At 50.6% G+C, this 23763-nt stretch overlaps 1 protein-coding gene across 2 annotated transcripts in view; it reads right to left on the reverse strand.

The window, feature by feature from the left end:
* Nucleotides 1–785: 785 nt before the first annotated feature.
* Ift43 (intraflagellar transport 43) overlaps nt 786–23763 on the reverse strand; it is a 73073-nt gene continuing 50095 nt past the window's right edge. For both annotated transcript variants that reach the window (XM_052185366.1, XM_052185367.1), the window contains 6 exons: nt 21611–21643; nt 20536–20582; nt 2512–2584; nt 2208–2283; nt 1221–1283; nt 786–1066 (listed from right to left, as the gene is read on the reverse strand). In XM_052185366.1, coding sequence (XP_052041326.1) covers nt 947–1066; nt 1221–1283; nt 2208–2283; nt 2512–2584; nt 20536–20582; nt 21611–21643 — 412 coding nt within the window. In that variant the 3' untranslated portion in view covers nt 786–946. The remainder of the gene's footprint in view (nt 1067–1220; nt 1284–2207; nt 2284–2511; nt 2585–20535; nt 20583–21610; nt 21644–23763) is intronic.

Consider the following 23763-nt stretch of genomic DNA (forward strand, 5'->3'; position numbering starts at 1 on the left):
CCAGAGTGTGGGCCTTGGCTAGCTGCAGCAGTCGTCCGGCCAGTCCAGCATAGGCAGCTGAGGAAGGCTGCCCCTGTCCCCTGCCCCTCAAGACGGACCAGGAACTGTTTGGGAAGTGGGCGGGGCTTCCTGTGCACCTCGGCGCATTCTGAAGCAGGTAGTGAAGGTGGGGCTCAGAGACCAGCCATGAAAGCAGGGGCCTGGCTCCCCAAGACAGTGCTTCTGGGGGGCTTCTTCGGGGCACCATGGTTGAGCCTCCCAATTTGAACCAGCAGGAGGCTGTCGGGCTCCTCAGGCCGAAGGGAGGAAGGCGGGTGCAGTCTGAGCAGCCACCTGTGCTGCCAAGGCCCACTCAGGTTGTGACCCTTCCTGGGCGGCTCGGTGGGGACAGGAATGTCCCTGATGGCCCCAGAGGGCCACAGTCAGAAAGGCAGCGTCATACTCCACGGAGCTAGGGCCTCCTGAGAAGTGGCAATCGCTCCAAGGAGCAGCCACCCCCACCACCGCCACAGCTTTCTCTTCTTCCACTATGTGAGCGACTATGTGAGCCTGGAGTCCTTATCTGATTGTTTAGAAGTCACCTTCCTGCCACACATGGTGTCATGTCTGTAGTTCCAGCACTTGGGAGACTGAGGCAGGAGACTCAGAAGTTCCAGGGGAGTCCGGCCTGCGCAGTGAGGCCTGATCTCAAACAACAGCAACCTCACAAAACAAAAAGAAAAGAAAACTGTTGCCTTCTATCCCTCACGAGTCGAAGATGGCGCTGGACAGAATGGAAGAAATACTCACAGAAAAAAGTCATTTATTGAATTGGAATGCTTCAACGTGTCCTACTGAAAATAAATATTCTATTACAAAATATTTCGTATAAAAATTGTAAGCTGCTCCCAAGCTCCCTTGGGTTTGACTTCTTGCATTTGTTCAAATGCACAGTGACGGTCTTGGGTCAGATGTGCCTGGATGGTCCCACAGGGTCCTCCTTCTCTGCCCGCAGCAGGTCCCACTCTGTGAGGAGCTCTGAGGACACCTCAGTGTACAGATGGTCCCAGTCCCAACCTACGTCATCCTACCAAGATGAAGGAAGGTTGCTAGGTAAGAGAAAGACAAGCCTTCCCTCCAGCCAGCTTCCCACCCTACCCAGGAAGTGCAGGCTAAGCCTAAGCCGGGGTGGGGGGTGAGCGCTGGGGGGCATCCAGGTGCAGGGCAGGGGAGTACCTTACCTCTCGCACTTCATGCTCAGGTGCCAGCACTTTGGTGAGGAGTTTCAGGTCAATTTCTCCATCCTGCAAAAGCACAAAAAGCCAGGCTGGATGCTTGGGGCTTTAGCATTGCTTTTACACAGTAAGGAAAGGCTTGCACATGTCCTCCCCAAACCGAGAACAAATCCCCAAGTGAAAGGGACAGCCACTGGGGAGGAGGGAGGCATGGCCACTGGGGAGGAGGGAGGCATGGCCACTGGGGAAGAGGGAGGCATGGCCATGGGGAGGAGGGAGGCATGGCCATGGGGAGGAGGGAGGCATGGCCACTGGGGAGGAGGGAGGCATGGCCACTGGGGAGGAGGGAGGCATGGCCACTGGGGAGGAGGGAGACATGGCCATGGGGAGGAGGGAGGCATGGCCACTGGGGAGGAGGGAGGCATGGCCACTGGGGAGGAGGGAGGGATGGCCATGGAGAGGAGGAAGGGATGGCCATGGGGAGGAGGGAGGCATGGCCATAGGGAGGAGGGAGGCATGGCCACGGGGAGGAGGGAGGCATGGCCATGGGGAGGAGGGAGGCATGGCCATGAGGAGGAGGGAAGCATGGCCACTGGGGAGGAGGGAGGTATGGCCACTGGGGAGGAGGGAGGCATGGCCATGGGGAGGAGGGAGGCATGGCCACTGGGGAGGAGGGAGGCATGGCCACTGGGGAGGAGTGGAGGCTCTGGCATCCTCAGCACTGGGCTCACTGGGGAAAACCAACAACAGTAGGACAGAATGCATCCCACATGGGCAGATGGCAACAGGGCGGTCATCAAGTAGCCATCAAGGGTAGGCCAGAGTGGCTGGGAGCCTGGAACAGGAGTCTATGGCCAATGGAGATGGCCAGGGATGTCCCTGCCAGCATTTCTCAGCAACCTCGGTGATGTGGAGGAGCGTGCACAGCTCTGGAAGAACTGAGAACTTTCCCCATGGAGGTCCCAGGAGCTGGGCAGAGGTGGGTCCACTCACCAAAGTCTGAAAGGCTGAATACTTCATGAGGTCATTGTCCAGGTCACGGTAGGTCATCACTCGGTTTACCTGGATACTGAAGGAAAGGGAGTGAAAGCCACAGGGAGCATTGGTTCCAGGAGAGAACCTGACCCACTACTACATCTAGAACCTTGTGCGAGGACAAAATGTCCCAGGAGAGTGTGAAGAACAGAATGGACCCTCTGTCAGAAAGACCAGCAAGGCCTGCTGCGGACAGCACTTGGAGCCTGCCCAGGTGCAGGTTCTGGGCTCCCTCACCAGCTCCACACCTAGCTTTACCTACCTCGGAGGGGATGCCACCTGCAGCACAAAGTCTTCCTCCTGCACATCTTCCAGATCTGGGATCACAGGAATGTCTGCAAGGAGAGGCAGGAGGGCACAATGCACAGCATGAGCAGGGCTCCTGCCTGCTTCCTGCTTCCTGCTTCCACAGGCCAGACACTCAGGCAGTCAACGTGGGCAGGAGCTGAGACTTCCACAGCCATCCCAAGAATGCACAGGAAGGGACCTCCTGATGGGCTCTGGTAGTCTGTCTCCCCTGGAGTTTTCTTGAGTAAACGCTGATATAATCACCAGGTGTGGTGGTTTGTATAGCTTGGCCCAGGCAGTGGCACTATTAGGAGGCCTTGTTGGAGGAAGTGTGTCACTGTGGGGGTGGGCTTGGAGACCCTCCCCCCAGCTGCCTGGAAGATAGTCTGCTCCTGTCTTCCTTTGGATGAAGATGTAGAACTCTGTGTTCCTCCAGCACCATGCCTGCCTGGATGCTGCCATGCATCTCTGCATGGTGACAACGGACTGAACCTGGGAGTCAGCCCCAATTAAATGTTTGCCTTTATAAGCGTCGCCTTGGTCATGCTGTCTCTTCATAGCAATGGAAACTGTAACTAAGAAATCAGGGAAGGGGCCCTGGGGTGGATCTCCATGAAGAATGAAAAACTCTCAGCCCTTGGAGCATGGCTTCCAGGAGGGCAGATGAGAGTAGAACAGTGGGCTTGGCATGGTAAGACACAGAAAGGGCAGATGTGTGCTGTCACAAGTGGAAGTGACACCCATTGGTGATGCAGACCTATGTGTGCACTAGCTGCAGAGAGCAGTTATTCCAGTCCAGATCCCAGCTGCATGGTTACTTCTGAGGACACTTTAGTCAAAGAACCCACTCCTGACACTGTCAGAGATCAGGGCTGCCACTGGCCAGGCCCATTATGACACTAGTTTCATGGTCCCTCTCTCTCCAGGAGGTTTTCCTTCTCAGAACTCTCCAGACACATTACAGACATGTGCAGAGATAGATATGAGACTGCTCCTCCCATCAGCCTAACAGTGTCACACAAACAGGAGAGAAGCGAGAGACAGGCCTGTCACTTCATTAGGGCAACATGCTTAAGTTGCCAAACAGTGTCCAGAGAGATAAAGACACGTTTCCTCTAAATGACTATCACGGATCAGTTTAGGGGTTTTATTTTAATTGATCAAAGAAAAAAAGAGGTAGGGCAAGAAGAAAGGACACACTTGGGAGGCAGTCCTGGGACCCTACGCCAACTGCAGACATACAACCCAGAAAACATCCCAGAAGGAAGGCCAGCGCTTCCAGGGGCTGGATGCAATCTTATTTCCAGAAGAGGCACAAGGCCATTCCAAGAAGAGCTGGGGAGATTCCTGCCACTCCTGCCCTAGTCGTTAGACACTGTGACTGTTTTAGTCAAGCTAAACCAAGAGTACATAAATGTCTTTATTACTATTTCCAACAGCAGACTTCAGACTCACTGTACCCAGGAAAGGAGGGTGAGCACAGGAGAGGAGACACAGAAAGAAAAATAGAGGGAAAGGGACAGAGAAGGGGGCCCTCTCTGAGGAGGCCTAAAAATAGAAATTGCCAATCAGAACAAGAGACACACATAGCCCAGTCAGCCACACGCAGCAGTCCTGTATCTAACGGGGCTCATCCGACCTGGGATTCTATCTCTTTGCCCTGTTGAAAACACAAGACATGGTACTCCCCAAAATTCCATTTCTAAAACTAACAGAAATCTAGATTTCTCTTTTTGTTCTCCCACGGTCGATACGGCATGGTGGTGGGCTCCCTGGCTAAGGCTGCACTGTCCGCCCGGCAGAGGGACAGGGAGGTTGGCTGTGCTCTGCGCCATCGCAGATGACAGTTTTAGAGTGGGCCAGTCAGCTGCTCACTGTTGGCTCTCCTTGGCTGTGGAGTCCAGCCTGAGATGAATATTCAGGAGTTGCTGAGAAATGGCCCACGCTGAGTTGGGGCTCGGGATGGGGTCTTCCCTAAGTCCCCTCTCCCTCCACAACTTCAGCATGTGGACCCTGTCAGCTCAGCCTGGCCTCTTCAAGCTCTGAGGAATTACACTTCTGCTCAGCATTCACTGTCACTCCCCGGGGGCCTTCCTGTTGGGCCCCACTCCCCTCCTCCAAATGTGCACAAGGGAGCGTGGGGCCTGCCCATCTGCGACAGATCAGAGGTCAGCGCAGGCCTTGGCAAAAGGCCGCTCAGAGTGGCACTGGTGGGGCTGGCCACACAGTGGGGCTTCTCTCTAATTGGAAGCCTGGTGCCCAGTAGAACCCGGTGAACCGCCTGAGTGGGACGGAGCCAGCGATGACAGCCAGGCCAAGACAAGCTGGAACATTCCGGTGCAGTGACAGCTTGAGCCGTCGCAGCAGAGGCAGGCTATCCAATTCTCGGCTCCCGGTGGAACAGGTGGCCGCGGAGCAGGTTTGGGCTAACTTCAAAGAACTTCACATTTTAGGAGTTTTGGATTTACAATCACAGACAAGTGTCTGCTTATGTGTTTAGAGGATGTTCTGGAAAACCCGTTTGCATTTTCTCTCCTTCCCTTCCCCCCTTGGTCATAGATACCATGAACAAAGCTAGAGAGAAAGAGAGGGAGGGGGAGGGGAAAGGGAGAAAGAGAAAGAGAGGGAGGGAAAGAATATAGATTTCAGAAATCTGCATCTTGAGGGCTGGAACATCGGTTCAGCCAATGAAGCGCTTGCACAGCAAGCGTCAGGAACTGAGTCCAGGGCCTCAGCACCCAGGAGAGAGCTGGGCGTGTCAGTTGTAAGCCAAGTGCTGGAGGTGACGACCAGCAGTGAGCTCCAGGTTCCATGAGGTCCTTTGTCTCAAAATCATGGAGAGCAACGAAGGAAGGCACCTACCTCATGTTGACCTCTGGCCTCTACATGCTTGTGTGTGTGTGTGTATGTGCACGCGCGCGCGTGTACAGACACACACAGACACACACACACACACACACACACCACACGACCAGCACATACAGGTTGTAATTTGACACTTTCAGAACACACGTGTCACTAGTGACTAGAGGGAAGGGAGGCATCAGTTTGGTGTTGTTGAGAAGTTATTTTTGTCCTTTTTTGCAGCACTAAGGCCATAACTGGGATCTTCGTGTGTCAGGCAAGCTCTCTAGCACTGAACTATATCCCCGGCCAGTCTGGCCAGGCTGCCACTATTGCTAAAAACCAGTAACTCCATCTACCCTGCCCCCCTTTTCTCTGCCGCTGCTTCTTGAAAGGCAGGGGCGGTGTGGGGGAGGCAGGTGGGGCAGGTGTGCAGAAGTCCTCTCCCAGGGCGAGAGCACAGGTCCAGGAATCAGGAGTCTGAGTCCAGGCTCTACTGTGCACTGTGTGCTTTATGCCCTCCGTGCCTCAGTTTCTTCATCTATAAAATGAAGGTCATGACCACTTCTGGCTCTTTGGCCGCCGTGAGTATCAAATGCAATAACAGAACATGCTATTCACATGCATGTGACTCTCCATGGACAAGCGTGAAGAGTGAGGAGAGACTCCGCCCTGGGAGCATGGCTTCTAGGAGGGCGGCCGAGAGAGGAGTCATGGGGCTTGGCGCAGTCAGACACAGAAAGGACAGTGTGTGGTGTCACCCAATGGTGATGTGGATCTACACATGCGCTGGCTCCAGAGAGCGGCTCCAAGGGCCGGCAGCTGTTCTGACAGAGAGGCTGTGGCCTGGTGCTAATTTCTTCACTTTCTCCTGCGAGGGAGAGTAAGGCTTTTAGAAGAGTGCACGAAGGTCAAGCAGGATTAAGTAGACCATGAGATGAAGCCCTGACCGGCCACAGAGCCAGACTTCTAGCTTCTCTGAGGCTCTCTCGAACCAGGAAGCTTCCTTCCTAAGGTAAGGCCTCGCACCTCCAAAGACACCTCTTGGGCGCTGGTGGGCCAAGAGGCTTCCAGCAAACAGTGAGATGGCTTCACCTGGGTTTCCAGGCCTGACTACGCTTAGTCCTCTCTGAAGTGACTGACTTGCCACTGTCCACAAAATGGGAAAAGCATGCCTAGCTTGTATCTACCTGCAAGGCCTGCTGGGAAACAATGGATGATTGGGGACAAAGGGGCAAAAGCAGAGCTGTTCATCTGGGCTCACTATGGACCACCTGGCTCCATCTGAGGCGAGGCCGCACTGTTCTTCGCTGAGCTCCATATTCTAGAAGCTCCTGATAGAGGCTTCTGGAAGCTCCTGATAGAGGCTTCTGTAACAGAGCTCTGCCTCACAAAGGAAGATCTCCCTCTCTCTCTCCCTCTCCCTCTCTCACACACATACATACACGCACGCACGCACACACACACACACACACACACACACACAGACCAAAACCTAGAATGCTGCTACCCCCTAGATCCACACCACCAGGTAAGATCACCGAAACTAAGTATGAGGGTGCAGCTTGGAGTAGAGTCCCTGCCAAGCATGCACAAGGGCCTGGGTCTAAGCCTAACCACAAAAGTACACAAACAGTGCCTACAGAAATGCAAAAATAATTAATAATGTATGTCCCTCAAGGACACCAATCACAACTGGTTTCACCCAGTGAGAAGTCACCTTTTACCCTGAAACATCTTCACCATGGACAGCATCACCACCCCCAGACACTTACTTCCGACTCTCTTGCTCCCTCACCCTGACAATGAAGACCTCAGCTGCTGTTTCAGGTGAGGCCGCTCCAAATGTGGCCCACACACCCAGGGTGGCAGCTTCTGCTCCCATCTGTTTGCGCTAGGACAGACTATGAGCACCCACCCTGAGCTTTGGCCTTTTGAGATAGGGTCTCCCTCTAGCTCAAACTGGCCTCAAATTCATAGGGATCTTCCTGCTTTAGTTCTCAAAGCGTTGGGATTCCAGGTCCTAGCCCTGTCACCAGCAGAAAGCAAATTTCAAGGTGGACTCCGCTTACTCTGAGTCTACCTTGAATACCTCAGAGGCTTTCCACAGAGAGGAAACAAGGCAGGAGCCCTGTGTGTGGCCACTGGGTCCTGGCCAGAAGAAGATGTCTTCTTCCCGGGTTCTGCTTCTTACTGAGCTGATTTTTCTGTCAGCAGTTCTGGGGACCAAACCTAGGCCTGCACACTCATGGCGAATGTTCTACCACTGCGCTTTATCCTGGCCCTGCTGGTTTTCTTGGCTGGGGATGTCTACACGCCTCGTTAGCCTTCTATAGAACATAACATCTCTTCGATATTTCAGCACGTTCTCGCCTTGACATCTTACTTCCCCGGGTCCCTTACGGTGTTCATGACAACATCTGCCCCCATCTCTTCACCTGCTAACTGCACGGAACACACACACCTCTTGGCAAACTTCTTTTCCACTCTGTGACCTGGCTGCGGGGACTTCAAGGGCTGTGAGCGCTCACGCCCACCATTCAGAGGCCAACAAGTTCAACAGTCAATCCGTAGAAAAGAAATCTGGGCAACTGTATCAGCAGCCATGTTCTTAGTACGTGGTGACCTGAAGACAGCGACCGCTAAGCCTTTTCTCGCTAGCTGAAAACTTTGTTTTACTGAATGCTGTTACCTTCTGCATCACGTATGGGGAATTTTAAGCAGGCAAACGGAAGAAGGTCTGATTGAAGATGAAGTTAAGTGAAAGAAATTGGTCTCATTTAGCACATGACAGGATTCATCTGTGTTCCCAAGTCCACTGAGGTGGCATCGTGGGCGTTTCATATTCATGAGCTGCTGCGACACTGTGTCCCCTCATTTACAAAGAGCCGTGTTCAGCAAATTCTGTCCCTGTGGACACCCCATGCATTTCATGGTCTTGTCACAGAGACATCAAACGCTCCAGTAACCAAATACCAGAAAATGGCTTTAATTAGTGGATCTCAATCGTATAAATAATTTTTTTTCTAAGTGAAAAAAAATGGAGAATTTTTTTAAAGGGAAAAGAAAAGGGAGAAGGCAGTAGGCAACAGGCTTCAAACACCCGAGGAACAAGGGAGAGAGGTCTGGGGGGGACGGTCCTAATGCTCCCCTGTACTCCCCATATCAGGAGATGAGGTCTCCAGGTCCCCAGCAGGCTTGCTGTCTGAAGGCTTGTCCCTTGTGATTCCTACTCCTTAACACAGGGTCCGGGCTGTCCTCATTACGGGCAGGTGAAGCGAAGAATTCAGAAATGGTGGCCGAGGCCACAGAGTCACACTGCAAACCCCAGGACCAGGACTGACTGCAGCCAAGACGGCGGCTGGAGACAGGGCCCTGCTTGGGCAGCTCCCTGAGGAGGCCTGCGACAGCAGACAGAGAACAGATGCTTCGCCCACACAGGGACATGTCATGTGCTCCTAAACCAAACCTCTCCTGTGCTGCAGGAGGCAGACCAGACCTTGAGAGCAGGAAGGTCAAAAAAAGACACTCCAGCAAGTGCCTGGCTCCTGACATGGGCTGTGGCTCCCCATGCTGAGTTCTTAGATGACCAGCAGCAGAGAAGGGGGTTGGTAAGAGCCTACACATGAGTTGTAGCATCATGTGGTGCACAGAAGCAGCCGGATCCCCACTCTATTACCCACAGAGGGGTGTCACCGCGTTTCTGAAGGAGCGCTCAGACACCCACACGCAATTCCTTCATCAGCACTCCCTTCTGCAAACCACACCCCCAAGTCTCCCCGAAGCTCTAGAGGCATCGGTGATGGGCAGAGAGGAAGACCAGCAACCAGGGCTGAGCTCTGGGATCCACTCCCGGGCAGCACTCCTGAGAAGCGAGTTAGAGCTAGCCCAAGAGGATTCTCAGACGCAGAGCCAGGGCTTTAAAGGATTCAATTCTGAGAAGACCTAAGTGTTACATTTTGGGGTGGCCTCTTGGGACCCTCATCCCACTGGTGACTGGCAGCTGAAGAAATGAGGAGCAGGCTCCTCAGAGCCTCCTGGCAGTTTTTTTCCTAGCTTTTATCTGCAGGCCTGTGTTGAGGACATGGAGGGAGAAAGAACTTTAATGATAATAAAAGAATGTGTGGCTGGAAGGAGGAGACACTGAGAGGTCCCTCAGTGAGGCCCGGGATGAGGGACACAGTGTCAGTGTGGGGAGAACGCCATCGCAGAAGTGTGTTTAGAAACCAGGCATATCGGATTCTATTTCATCCTCTTCATGTTCACGGGGAAAAAACAAGACAAACTACACTGCTTTCATTCCAAATCCTTAGGTTTTGTGTTTTTCCTTATATATATTTATTAAAAAAAATGCTCCTTTGATCGATGCCACCCGTGACACCCCACATACGGAACGCCTCTGAGCGGATGCCTCCACGCGAGGCCACTGCTGGTGACAGCCAGCTGGTTTTGATCACAGCCATTCCGAATCGGATTTTCATAAGACAGATGAGGAGTCTTAGTGCTGCTCTCTCTTATCAGATGAGAAACGGAGGGGGAGGGGAGGACGGGTCCGGAGGGAACTGCGCAACAATCAAGGGCTGTGTGGTTCTCTCTCTGTCCCCTCAGCTGCTGCAATTTTCAAAAGAGTTTGCCTCGGGCACTTTTAAATGATGGTGTCTCAAATCTGTAATCATCCTTCAAGAGCTTTCTCTTAAAGGGTCTTTTAGGTAAACCTAGTCCGTCAACCACACTTATGGACTCCGGAATCACACTGTCCTCCAGCGGATGTGTATTGTCTCTGTGGCAGGTGACTGGCGGTGAAGTTTCAGAAAGCTGGGGAACCCAACACCAGGAAGAAAGATCCGCCACTTGCCTAAGTTCGCCTCTCGCAATGATTGGGGGTGGGAGTGGGGGAGGGGGAATCCCCTTTTATTTCCTCCCCAGATTTTGGCCACCTGGAGGTTTGGCTGGCTCAGGACTTATAGGAACAAATATCCATTGTGTCAGAAGGGGGAAAAAAAACTTTCCAAGCAAGGACGAGGTGCAGTCCCACATCTAACCTTAGACACACAGACATACCTCACCCTCTCCATTTCTCCTAGGCAACACCAGGCAGTCAGGTTTCCACGCGAGCAATCAACCATCTAAAGAGGAGAGCATGGGCAGTCACCGCCATCCAAGACCGTAGCCTCCCTGCTGGGCACTGGGAGCAGCCCTGGAGCTAGACTTCTCTTCACTGTGGAGAATACTGGGCTTTTTCTTTATATAAGTCCTATCATTTGAAAAAGGTCCTAGGACAGTGAGCCTCTCTCTCCTGGTCATATACACTCAAGGAGTTTAGAGTCTCTGTGCAGTGGCCCTGTGTGGGGAGAGCTGGCTACACGGAAGGCTCTCCTCCCACTCTTTACAGCCGCCCTCTGCCTTCACAACTGTGGAAGAAGGACTACATCTGGCTCTGCAAGCGGAATCACCACTCAGCCACATCTGGACAGCCTCAGAGAGCTACATCGGTGTAATTCCATTCCATTTGGAGTTACCTTCCACCCCCATGAGGAAGAGGCTGGGAGCTGAGAACACAGACCCTCATTGCTATCATGATTTCAGAAAGACATAACTCTCCTTCACATTCGCCGGCTAGATGTTGGGTCATCTGCTGTGAGTCCCGTCCTTCAGCCCCTGGGAGACACAGTGCTGATGGTGCTTTGCCCGTGTTCCTGGAGGAGGGTTACACAGCCTGCTTCATCAAAACCACGCATGTATGCACGGTACAAAGCTCTTGCTCTCACCCCGCCCCTTCCGATGGGGACACGCCAATGACCCGTTCATGTGGACAAAGGCTATAACCTGAGAGAAAATGGCTGTTGGCTGTGCTTCGTTCAGACTGAGATGTGATGACAGCTACTCTGGCCGGTCTGTCAGGTTTGAGTGGGAAGTGTCCCTACAGGTTCCCAGCCTTGAGGACCGGTCTCCAGCCACCAGTGTTACTGTCAATCAGTAGGACCTTTAAGAGGTAGAGCTCCGCTGAAGAAGTAGGTCACTGGTGACAGGTCTTTGCAAGTTATATCATCACATGATGTAAAAAGCCACCAACACCACCACACATGCACACTCTTCTACCACTGGGAACTTAACCGCCTCATCGTGTTTCTTCTCCGTGATGGACTGAGACCCTCTAAAACTGGGAACCAAAATAAATTCCAGCTTATACTGTGGTCACGGTGACTCAGAAATGAGAAATATATCTGGTGTGACCTGAAACTTCAGGATACCGCTCAGACAGAGAGCTCTCTCTCTCTCTCTCTCTGCCTGTCTGTCTGTCCGTCTGTCTGGGCTTTGCCAGTTGCAGCAACAGGAGTCTACTGTGCACTTCTTGCCATCTCTGTGAAGAACCCCCTCCAGGGGCCCAAAGCTATGGGGCTCATCTTAGTCTGAGATGTCCAAAAGCACGAACCCAAACAAACCTTTCCTCTTCCTAAGTTCATTATCTCAGGTATTTTGTTATAGTAAGGGAACGACGACAATGATGTTATAGCTACTTTCCCTGTTGCTGTGACAAAACACTCAACAAGAAGCAACTCGGGAAAGGGTTTATCTTGGTTTATCACAATCTGAGGATCCAGCCCATGGTGGCGAGGAAGCTGAGACAGCAGGAGGCCGAGGCGGCTGCTCACTGTGTATCCAGTTAGGAAGGAGGAGAGAAGGCTGCTGCTCGCCAGCTTTCTCCTGTTTATTCAGTCCAGCAGGTAGGGTGGGTGGGCCTTCCTGCCACAATTCCTCTAATCGTAGAGTCTCACAGCCATGCCTGAGACCTGTCTCTAGGGTGATTCTGGATCTTGTCAAGTAGAAAACCAATATATATCAGTACACTAATTAAAACCAGGCTGTCAAAGATAAATATCAATGAGGTCACACACCCTCATAAGTAACACCGGAAACAAGGCTACCGAGGATGCAGCCCTTCCCACAGACTGCTTTAGCCATGCTTTTGACATCATTATAGCTAGGCGCCTACACAGTGGGACAGAATATGCCATGCTGGTGTGCCCAACTGCCCCAACTCTGGCAGTAGCGTCACACTGGTAGCTTGAAACAAGCCAACATGGCACCACAGAAGCTGGCAGGCACTGCCCTTCCTGACTGGTTTTCTTCCCCTGGAGAAACTGGTTGCTAATTTGCTGGTGCCAGCTTATGACTGGCCACGTGACCTGTGTGAGTGAGACACTACAAGGCTTTCATTTCCTCCGTGAGAGGCTGGAATTCACCTTGGTGAGCGCACATGGTGGCTCCACAGGTGAAGCAGTGGGCACCGTGGTGGACACAAGCTTTATGATCAGTGCTCTGTCCTGGAGGATCGGCTTCTGTCTGTTTCAAAATTCTTACCCAATATCCCGTACACCAAGTCAGGCTCAGAGCAAAGGGAGTGCAGCCCTGTTCGTTCTTGGCTTGCAACCTCTGAGCACTGGCTGCGGTTACCTGCTGAGGCAGGGAAGGTTGGAATGGTGACAGAATGGGCTACTAACCCGTGGTAATTGTTATTGCTTAACCAAAATTCTGAACACAAAGCAAGCAGGCTTAGGAGGCACCCAGGAAATGCCACAGGCTGCGTGAAGCTTTAGGAAGGCAGGCAACACATGAAAACTCTCCTCACTAAGCATGGGAGGAAGAGGCTTCGGAGCTCCATCTTCTCTGTTTTTAAAGAAGTCTGCTTTTTTTTTTTTTCTTCATTAAATCTCTTCAGGCTCCAAGTGGCTCTGCTGTTTGCAGGAGGGATGCAGGATGCGGTAGAAGGTTAAAGCGAGAATGACACAGCACCCAGAAGAGAGGCTGGAAAGCCCAGAGAAGATGACTGGGGAGCAGGAGTCAAGGGTCGGCGCAGAGATAGCCCTCTAGAGAGAGCGCGTTTCCAATTCCGCTGACAGCGCTCCCCCACACCCCCTTCCAGCCTCATTGCGTAGCTGTGCTGAGCCACTTTTACCTATTTTCCCTGTTGACATGGATAGAAAATTGAGCAATTACCCTTAAACTCAAAGCTCTCAGATCATCCAGATTGCTACACTTGAAGAATTAAGTCCCCAGTTGCCCCTGGCTAGAAGTGGCTCGACTCGACTTGTCCTTTAGGAATTAAACACTTTTTGGTTGGCCAGAAGGATTTATTATTCCTAGGTTTCAGGCATTTCACTTCTGTCAAAACTGGACCTCAGGATGTGAAAGAGACAGCTCTCCCCAGCAGGGCCGAGGTGCACCCACAGCCTGGGGCTGCTGCGAGAGGGAGTCAGTGCCAGACACGGTCCTGCAGGATGCAGGAAGGCAGTCTCTAACACAGCGGCTTCTTTTATTGAGTTGCTGTTTTGCTGGACTTTCCATTCTTAAGGGCTCACGGATGAGGTCAGGGAGGCTCACGGATGGTCTTCCAAATTGCATTTTGGTTTGACATAAATGACTTGAAAGTAGAGTCCGTGTTCAGATGTATTATCCAGAGGCAGTCTTAGCCTGAACAGTCTTTGCATATGTGCATGCACTTTCATGTGTGTGCTTGCATGTTGAGGCTAGAGACATGGACTGTCTTCCTCAATTGCTCACCACCTGATCTGTTGAGACAGGGTCTCTCACTGAAACTGAAGCTTCCCATTTGGTTAAGCTGGGTAGCAAGCACCCCAGGGATCCTCTTGTTTCTACTTCCCCGGGTGCCAGGGTTGTAGGCACACACCACTGTATTCATGTGGGTGCTGATAAAACCCAAGTCCATGTTTGCATGGAGAATCCTTTGTCATCTGAAGCTCCTCCCCAGTGCCTCCCCAGTGCTCCTTTTCTAACGTTAAAGAATTTCTTTTCTCCACCGCTGTACCACCTCTCAATGTTCTTTACAGCCTCTACCTTGGGTTTGCTTTCTGCTCCTGGGTGGGCTTCAGGGCTGACAGAGACTATGCAGGGCTGGAAGAGGTTAGGAGGGGACAGACATCTTCTACCTGTTGTCTCCTTTTCTTATTTCCCAACCCCTCTGCCCTTCCCTGCCAACTAACTTCTGCTCTGCGATCAGCTGATGCCTGGAGTCACTTCTGTAGACCGTCCTTCTGTTCTGTCACCCAATTCAAGTTAGGTCTCCATTTTCCTAACAGCACTTGTACTCTTCCTCCAAGGGACCGACTGAGTCAGAGTGTGTTCCTACTTATTCAGCTGCATGATGTGCTGAACTCCCATCCCCCTGCTAGACTATACGCTGCCTTGAAGGCAAAGACAGCGAGTATCTTTTTTATTGTTAGACCCTGGAATCCAGACGCATGCATCGCTCAGTAGAATGCTGTACAAATGGAGGCCAAGTCGATGATTCAGTGAGTGGCTTGTCCAATATCACTCTCAGAGACTGAGTTCAATACTACCCCAGACTTGATGCTCCTTTTCAAATGCCATGTAAGCTTCCAGTGACAGCTAATGGCCTTACAACAAGCCAAAAACTTGATTTTTAGGATGGATGATCAATGATGGCTCTGCGGTTAAGAGCACTGGCTACACTTCCAGAGGTCCTGAGTTCAATTCCCAGCAACCATATGGTGGCTCATAACCATCTATCCTGGGATCTGATGCCCTCTTCTGGCATGCAGGTATACATGCAGCTAGAGCACTCTCACATAAAAATTTAAAAAATGGATGATCTACAAATTGAAAAATGGGATGCAATAGGAAATTTAAAATAGCAAAAGAAATAACCACTAGAAAAAAAAGGGAGCTTAAGAATGGAAGAAGAAAATCCCTAGCAACTGTGCAGCGGACCAAGAATTAGAAGTGACACACACACACAGAACTTCAAACATTAAACTCCAGATACCTCCAGCTGATTAGCAAGTTCTCAAAAGAAGAAATACAAATAAATATTTGAGAAAGTGTTCAACATCCTTAGCCATATGAACTGCGTCGAGTCCTTCTCACCCTAGTCAGATAAGCATCTTCAAGAAAACCAGCAACAACCAATGCCAAGGCTCTGGGGAGTGGACACCAGCACTGGAGGAGGGAAGAGAAATGGGAGGAGCCCCTAGGGAGGAGCCCCTAGGGAGGAGCCACTAGCGAAGAGTCACTATGGGCATCAGTCTGGTTTCTCAAAAACTAGAAACAGAGCTACCATGCCTCAGCCAGACCACTCCCAGGAATACACTGCAAGGACACTAAGTCGATACACCATGGAGATCCACGCCTCCTTCTGCGCTACTCATCATCAATAAGAAATGGAACCAGCCTAGATGTCCACAAGCAGATAGAAGATGAAATGTGGTACACACAGTGGAACTTTAGTCACCCAGAAAGGAAGATGAAATGGCGACCTTCAGAGGAAAGGGGTGCAGCTGAAGATCATCATGCTACATGACAGGCCACACCCAGGAACATAGTTAACTACCGCATATATGCCCTTATATGCAGACTCTAGATTTAAATGTGCATATACTCTGTGTGCGCGTGAGAGAGAGAGAGAGAGAGAGAGAGAGAGAGAGAGAGAGAGAGAGAGAGTGCATGAAAGGGGGAGGGGAGACCTTAAGGGAAGTGAGGGGAAGAGACTAGTATGACTATGACAAGAAAGCAGACGGGAACACTACTTGATGGGAAGAAGGGCACCAGGGAGTCACAGGGAGCGGGCACAAGAGGGCAAAGTGTATGACACATCTAAGAATCCCCAAACATTGAACACTAACTTAACCGTGTGTTAAAAGAGTGCGTGGCTCTGCCACTGAAGGATCCTCATCTAAACAGAGCAGCCTTTTCCCCTGTCCACAAAGGTCAAGCCCTGCTCTGGCTGCCCGATACTCTCCAGCTATTTTCTATAAACACAGCCTCCCACTTGCCCAAACACTTTGTGCAGGGACAGTGAAGGGCTTCAAGCTAGAACCAGCAGCTTAGAGAGATGACCGCAATCTCCGTAAAGACATTAAAGGTAGTGTGCTGTTGGGATGGACAAGTATGGGGGGTTAGCTCTGCAAGCCAGATTCCTGACTGGGTACACCAGACATTCTCCACTTGCAGTCTCTCCTTACACCAGGTCCTTCCTTCGACTCCAGCTAATTGAGTCCTGTTCACGCTTCATGACCTGGTCCAAGTTCTTCTGTCTCCCTGAAGCTCTTTCAGCCCCCACACATCTAAGTGCACAGTCATTAACAGGTAACCACGTCCCGCCATGCCATCCCTCAGTCTGCTATAGATGCTCAATCACTGTTGTATTTTTGTCATCTTCTGTTTTGCTTCCCAACAAGGGTCTGAGTTCCTTTAGGTAGAGCCACCCTGGGTCTTATGAAGGATTTGCAAAGTGCTTCCCAAAGACCTACTCTAACTCACAGATGTATTCTACTGACACAATGTTTTAAGATTCTTTCTTGGGGGCTGGGAGCCCAGCTCAGTGACAGACAGGCTGCTTAGGACACATGTGGCCCTGGGCACAAGCTCCAGCACCACACGCCTAAAAGTGTCATTTTTAATTTCATTTTTAATTTTCTCATGCTGGGGACCGAGCCTTACAGGAGCTATGGGCATTTTACAATTAGAAATACATCCTTAGTCTGTCTGTCTTCTTTTGGAGTATAATTTGAAATCTTTCAAGTCGTATTCTCTGTGCCCAGCACAGGCTCCAACGCTCTCCATCACCTATCCTCTGGTTGCTTCACATGCTTGGATTCTCTGTCTGGTCACTGTATCCGTCTAAGCTCACATCCTAGCCATGGTCTTGCAAACAGTCCCAGGCCACGTCTTTTGGCTCACCAGCAGATGTCGGTGCCCTTTATAAATGCCCCTCACTCTGTTTCTATTCTGAAATCATCGAGTTCCTTTCTGTGTTTTTATGTACTACTCCCTGGGAGGGGAAGGCACCGGGGGAGAGAATCAGCCTTCTTCCTCTTCCAGGAATCATGCACTCTGTCTGTGAGGACCCTGGGACTGTAGCTAGTGAGACAAGGCTCCTGAACATGCTCCATGACTGACAGGCAGGGAAGGAGCTAGAGTGTCTTCTCAGACTCTCCTAGAAGCCTGGGACCGCCTTAGTTACCATTGTCCCCAGCACCTGGGCAGCACAGGCCCCAGCAGGCACTGGATGGAAACCTACAGACTCTCCCCTATAAACCTAACCCCAAAGGCTGGCTGCAGGAGACTAGACAGAATGAGGGAGACTTGATTTGGGCTCTGTTCTTCTCTGTGACGCCCACCAGTGACCCATGCCTGCCTGGTGTGATCAGCCCTTCCCAGGTGATAACATCCCTTGCTCCCCTAAGAACCTGGATGTGGTTTTATCAAGGGAGTCAGTGGGTCTCCTTAGAGGTGTTCAAAAATCTGTTTAATGTCATTGTTGACTGTGTGGCCATTAATGATTCACAGGAATCGTTCCTGGGGACCCACAGGATACTCCAAGTTCACAGGAGCAGCCTTCATTAGCCAACCAAGTAATTCTCTGGGCAAAGATAATTCTAGAAACTAGTTATATGCAACACAGGATTCTTAGGGCGTAATGGATTCTAAACATTCACATTCAACGAACGGACTAAGCCAAGTGTGAAGTGTGACGTATGAACTGATTTTCCATTAAGGAGGCAAGCAGAACCGAATGAATGGGAAAAAAGATTTCTGTGGGAGAGGAGGCGTATCTCCTGCAGGGGTTGGGGAGGTGGGGGGTACTCTCTCACAAGAAAGGAGTTTGTTTCAGGCCTCCATGTCAAAACCAAGTTTCACATGCCAGGTTTATGAAGGGGAAACTACTAGAGGTATTATCTAACAATAGGCCTCTTTCTTCTATCCTTCCTTGGTGAAACTTGTCAAAGCACCCATCAAACATGGCAAGCAGTCTGATGATGCCAGCATATCTGAAACATTGTCACAAAGGCTGAAAATAAGAGCTCTAAGGTCAGAGGTCGGCCTCAAAATCCTGCTGCCGCCATTGTGGTATGACCTTGGGCAAGGTTACTCTTCCCTGACTTAAGCCTGCTTGTCTTCAAAACAGGACAATGAGCAATTCAAGACAGCAGGTTAATACACTGTGGTATATCCATACAATGGAATATCATTCCTCAGTAAAAATGAAGATACCAATACCACATGCAACAACCTGGACCAATGTCCAGACTGAATCATAATGAGATAAAAAAAAAAAAAAAAAAGGTTAGGCACACTTATGCTTCTATTCATATAAACTGGGATAAAATGTGTGTACGTATGATTTCATTTAATCTAGAAAATAAAATTCTTTTATCATGAAAAAAAAAAAGCACCAACAGTTGTTGTGGCAGGGCCTGGGATGAGCGGAGGCGGGTGATGGAGGCTCTGTGTGCTCTCTGTAACAGACGCCCACTGGATGTAACTATCGGCCAGACTCAGACTGTCTAATTGAAATGGTTAAGGCTTTCTGTACTTAGACTCAGTAAAGTTGATTGAAAACCCACTGGCATGGGGAGACGGGCGGCAGGAAAGGGCCTAACACAAGCGTAATGATGACTGAACAGCTCAGGAACCCAGATAAAAAGCTAAGCAGGGTGACGGGGGCCAAACTCCAGCAAGGCGGGGCAAGGCAAGCAGGCAGATCCCCGAGCTCTCTGGCCAGCCTGGTCAAAGCGATGAATTCCACTTCTTCTAAAAAATGAAGGTGAAGAGCTATCAAGAAATGACATCTGTATCAGCCGCTCACCTTTATATGACGATATATATGTGTACATGCACACACACACACACACAGTCCTGGCCATAGATTTTGATTGTTCTTGAAAATTACATGATACAGTATGTATAATATAAGCCTATTATCCCAGCATGTAGGAATCTAAAGCCAGAGAAACAGAAGTTTGAGGCCAGCCTGAGCTACATGATGGAAATGGTGTCTCCAAACAAACAAATAGCAAACAAGAAGATATGAAGCACCCGCTTGGTGGCCGGTTCAAGGTGGATGTTTAGCAGTAAATGATGGTGACACTGGTGGACAACTGAGGGGCAAGCGTTGATTCTGAGTCCTGCGACACTATATAGTAATCTCTAAGCCTCAATCTCTTAACGTGTTGAAAGGCAGCCTATAGAGTCCCTCCAAGGTACAGCAGTGTGACTCTAAAGCCATAGACTACCAATGACAACCAGTACAGCCTCTGGTCTCACACATTCACATGCAGCAAGCGTAGCATTTGCAAAGGTTAGACTGTGACATTTTATAGGTACTCCTTGAAATGTAGCATTTTCTATAATGGGAAAAAAACGAGAAGAAAGTAGAGTTCCAGGGGCCCTTGGAAGGGGGTGGGAAGGCGGTTCCGAGCAGGGGGGCTCACAGCCTGGAGACAGGCCAGTGGGCAAGCCCAGTGGATCGAGAGTCGTATTGTTTTCTTGTTATTTCCATTTGGAAGTTTCTGCCAAAAAGTTCTAGAAATCATGTTTCCTGGATTTAATGTTTTCTTACATAAACCCCAAGTTTCCTGGTATTATAAGCAAAAATACAAGCAACTGGAGAGAGAAGTTACTGGAGAAATGACTTGCAGAACATGACTTTGTCATATACTCCTACCCACGGTTCCAGACTGGCCAGATACCATTCCCACCTCCTAGTTCTAAGCTGAGGCTGCAGTCTTCTCCAGACCTCAGAGGGCCTCAGCAGCAGCATGGCTACACTGTCAGACTTCAGCCTGTCACGAATCCATTCAGGCACCTTATTTACGTTAGTTCTGTTCTGTGTCCCTTCCTCCCGCTCCAGGTTCCGGCCTTAGCATGGCCTGAGACCTATCCCAGAACATTTCGTGAGCCTTCTTTCTGACCCCACCCCAATCTTGGGATTGCCAGGTTTTACAGACTGAATTCTCTTCCTCTTCACATGTAGATGCACACAAACCTGCTAAAAAGACTTAGGGGCAGTGCTCCCGATGTAAACGCTAGGGTAGCGGAGGAGTGTTTGGCTGGCTGTACTCAGACACTGGCCAGTGAGCAGTGCAAGCCTGGACCTTGAGGTAGGGGAGTCGTGAAGTGAGCTTATGATCGCCCTGGCTTCCTGAACAGAGGTATGCCGGGCACTGTCACGGCAGAGACACCCACGCTGAGCATGGAGGCCTCCTGAGATGAGGCGGAAACTAAACTTTAGGGGAACGTAGGTGGCTGCAATGGAGAAGCAGAGGTGTTGAGTAGCTGTTTGGGGAACCCCAGGGCTCCTGCCCACGCCCTGACTTCCTCTAAGGCCACTCACCTTCTCCTTCCTCTGATCCCGGCAGGCTCTGCTGTCGGAGGCGACGACTGTCAGTGAGAAACAGAAGAGAAGAAAATAAGTTTCAAACGACAACCCAGAATGCAAGTCCTGACTACTTCTACATCAACTGGACACAAGCTAGAGTCAGCTGAGAGGAGGGAGCCTCATTTGAGAAGACACCTCCCTAAGATCCAGCTGTGGGGCATTTTCTTAAGTAGTGATCGATGGGGGCAGGCCCAGTTCATTGTGGGTGGTGCCTTTCCTGGGCTGGTGGCCCTGGATTCTATAAGAAACCCTGACTAAGACAACAGTTAATACATAAGACTTCTCTTTCTTCAATTTGCCCTTTTCAGGCAAATGGGGCTGCCGTGCACGGCCGTGGCTGAGCAGCACAACATTCCCAAGGGCAGCACCCCAGGCTCACATGCGTGCCCCCCACCTCTGGAGCTGTGAGAGCACCTGCCACTAGATCATTGGCTACAGCCTCTTCCCTTAATTCCAATGAACTTCATCTTCCAAAGGTAAGTCTTGGAAGAAGGCCAGCATCGGTGGACTGGCATTACCTCTGCGCACCTGTGTTATTGCATGGAAAGTATGGGCTGGCACCCTGATTCCTGGACATGCAAGCAGGCAAGACTGTGACATGGGCACCAGTGCCAGGTTCTGACCTTCGGGGGTCGGAATTCACCACACAGATCCCAGGCCACGGGGACTATCTGTCTGGAGACCATCTGATTTTCTCTTTGAAGACTTAATTATGATTTTTTATTTATGAGGATGAATATTTTGTCTGCATGTTTGTATGGGCACCATGTGTGCCTGGTTTCTATGGAGGTCAGTAGAGGGCAAACTCCAGTTCGATCCTCTAGAACTGGAGTTAAGGATGGTTGTGAGCTGCTGTGTGGGTGCTGGAAACCCAACCCATGTGTTCTGTAATGGCTCTTAAATACTGAGCCATCTCTCTAGGCCTCCATCTGCTTTCCCAATGCTCCACACGGGCTGGAGAGACAATGACAGCCAACGCCACACTGCTGGCAAAGCTTACTGCAGGAGACACAATAACATGGGGACTTACTCTTCCATCTCTTCAGAAACTTTCTTTCCCAATCTGGAAAAAAAAAGAGAGACAACATTTAAGACAACTCATGAGTCTCACACACTGAAGTACTGTCTCGGAAGAGGCCCAAGTGGGGGCAAGTTAGCACATCCCAAATGCTTTCTTTGTAGCCACTGTAAGGGTATGTGTGTCTGTACACGTGTATGTGTGTGTGTGTGTTTATGTGTGTATGTATATGTGTGTATATGTATTTGTGTCTCTCTGTGTCTGTGTGTGTACATGTGTCTCTGTGTGTTTGGGTATCTGTGTGTCTGTATGTCTCAGTATGTGTAGTGCCTCTGTGTGTATGTGTCTCTGTGTGTGAGCATCTCTGTGTCTGTGTATCTCTATGTGTGTGTCTCTGTACGCATCTCTGTATGTGTTTCTCTGTGTATATGTGTGTCTGTGTCTCTGTTTATATGTGTGGGGGAGAGGTACACACTCAGGTACGCATTATTGAGCAGAGGCAGAGGTTGGATCAGGTGTATCCCCGATCACCCTCCACCACCGCCCTCTCTCGATCTTTAACACAGGGCTAGCCTATAACTCTCTATGTAGATCAGACTGGCCTAAAACTCCCAGACATCCATTTGCCTTCTATCTGCCTCCCGAATGCTGGGTTTAAAGGCCCATACCACCACGCCCTGCCACCTTATCTTTTGAAACAGGATTTCTGTCATTGAACCTGGTACTCACTGACTGGCTAGACTGGCTGGCCAGCAATTTCTGGATCCCTGCCCCATGCCAGGGTGACAAGCATACACGACCATATCATGTTTTTGTTTTGATTTTTGGTTTATCAAGACAGGGTTTCTCTGTATAGCCCTGGCTCTTCTGGACCAGCCAGTACCCCCAGGGCACCCACACACCTGTTTGGATTCCTGTGCACATACAAGATGAGGCTGGACTTAAGCTCAAGAGATTCGCCTGCCTCTGCTTCCCAAGTGCTGGGATCAAAGGTTTGCGCCACCCCTGCCCGGGCCATATCATGTGTTCTTTTAATGTGGGTGTGGGGGACCAAAATTCATGGTTGTACCGCTGGTTGCTGACTGGGCCATATTCCCAGTCCCCTGTAAGGCCTTCTTAAAGCCTTAACTCAGTGTGACTAGAACTAAACTGTTGGCTTTGAGTGTTAGCAGAGCAAACAGAACCTGAAATGGATGCAGACAGTGCCTCTTTTAACAATCGACAGCACGCTGTTTTCAATGACTAAGGCTCTGGTCACACTCGGGGCTGCTCCAGCCTTGCTAAGGCCACAGGAGCAATGGGGGCACTGGCCCTGCTGCTCGGCAGGCAGTCTTCTATCCGTTGGCACAAGGGACCAGAGACACGCGAGTGGTCCTGGGTGAAGCGTTAGGTGAAGATGCTCCACGGGAACCTGGCCCTGTGTGGCACCCACGCCTTCACCTAGGGCAGCCGTTCTCACATGTCATCCACCATCTCCGAGACCCACCAGGAAGCGGTTAGAACTGCAGGCCACTGGGCCTGGTGCAGAGAGATTTCTGGGTCAGCCGACGTAGGGATGGGGAACCCAGGGCTTCATACTGTTGTTGTTACTTGTGATATTATTATTGCTGCCATTATATGATATTATTATTAATATTTTATGTTATTGGGAACTAAAGTAGCAATGAAATAGTTTTTCTTTTTATGGCTGGGTGTCACCACAATCTGAGGAACTATACTAAAAGATCACAGTGCTAGGAACACTTAGGACCACAGTTCTAGAGTCTAGGTGAATTTGGTTTGGACCACACTGCTGATTGTTCTTTTAACAAATGCTCATCTTTCTGGATCGCCGCAATAATGAAAAGCTTGGCAGTAACACCATCTCTGAGACAGAAGCCTGGACTCCGCCACCCCTAGCGAGATCTCCCCTACAAGACCGGAAGAGCTCTGAGTCACTGAGTCTGTGCCGTTGGTTTCCTTAGAGGAGCCAAGGGTCAGCAGGGTAACTCCTGTAGTTCCTGGGCATCAGTGTGTGAGTCAAAGGCAGCCTCGGTGGGAAGTAGATCCCGGCATACTGGTGTCTCTCTCTATGAAAGAGGAATGGCTCCACATGTGTGCCGTCAGGGGTCCAATATAAGGTATTGCCTCACAGATGCATCGCATTCAATTGATCCCCAAGGGCG

The sequence above is a fragment of the Apodemus sylvaticus genome, chromosome 6, assembly GCF_947179515.1.
Source record: "Apodemus sylvaticus chromosome 6, mApoSyl1.1, whole genome shotgun sequence".
Classification (NCBI taxonomy): Eukaryota; Metazoa; Chordata; class Mammalia; order Rodentia; family Muridae; genus Apodemus; species Apodemus sylvaticus.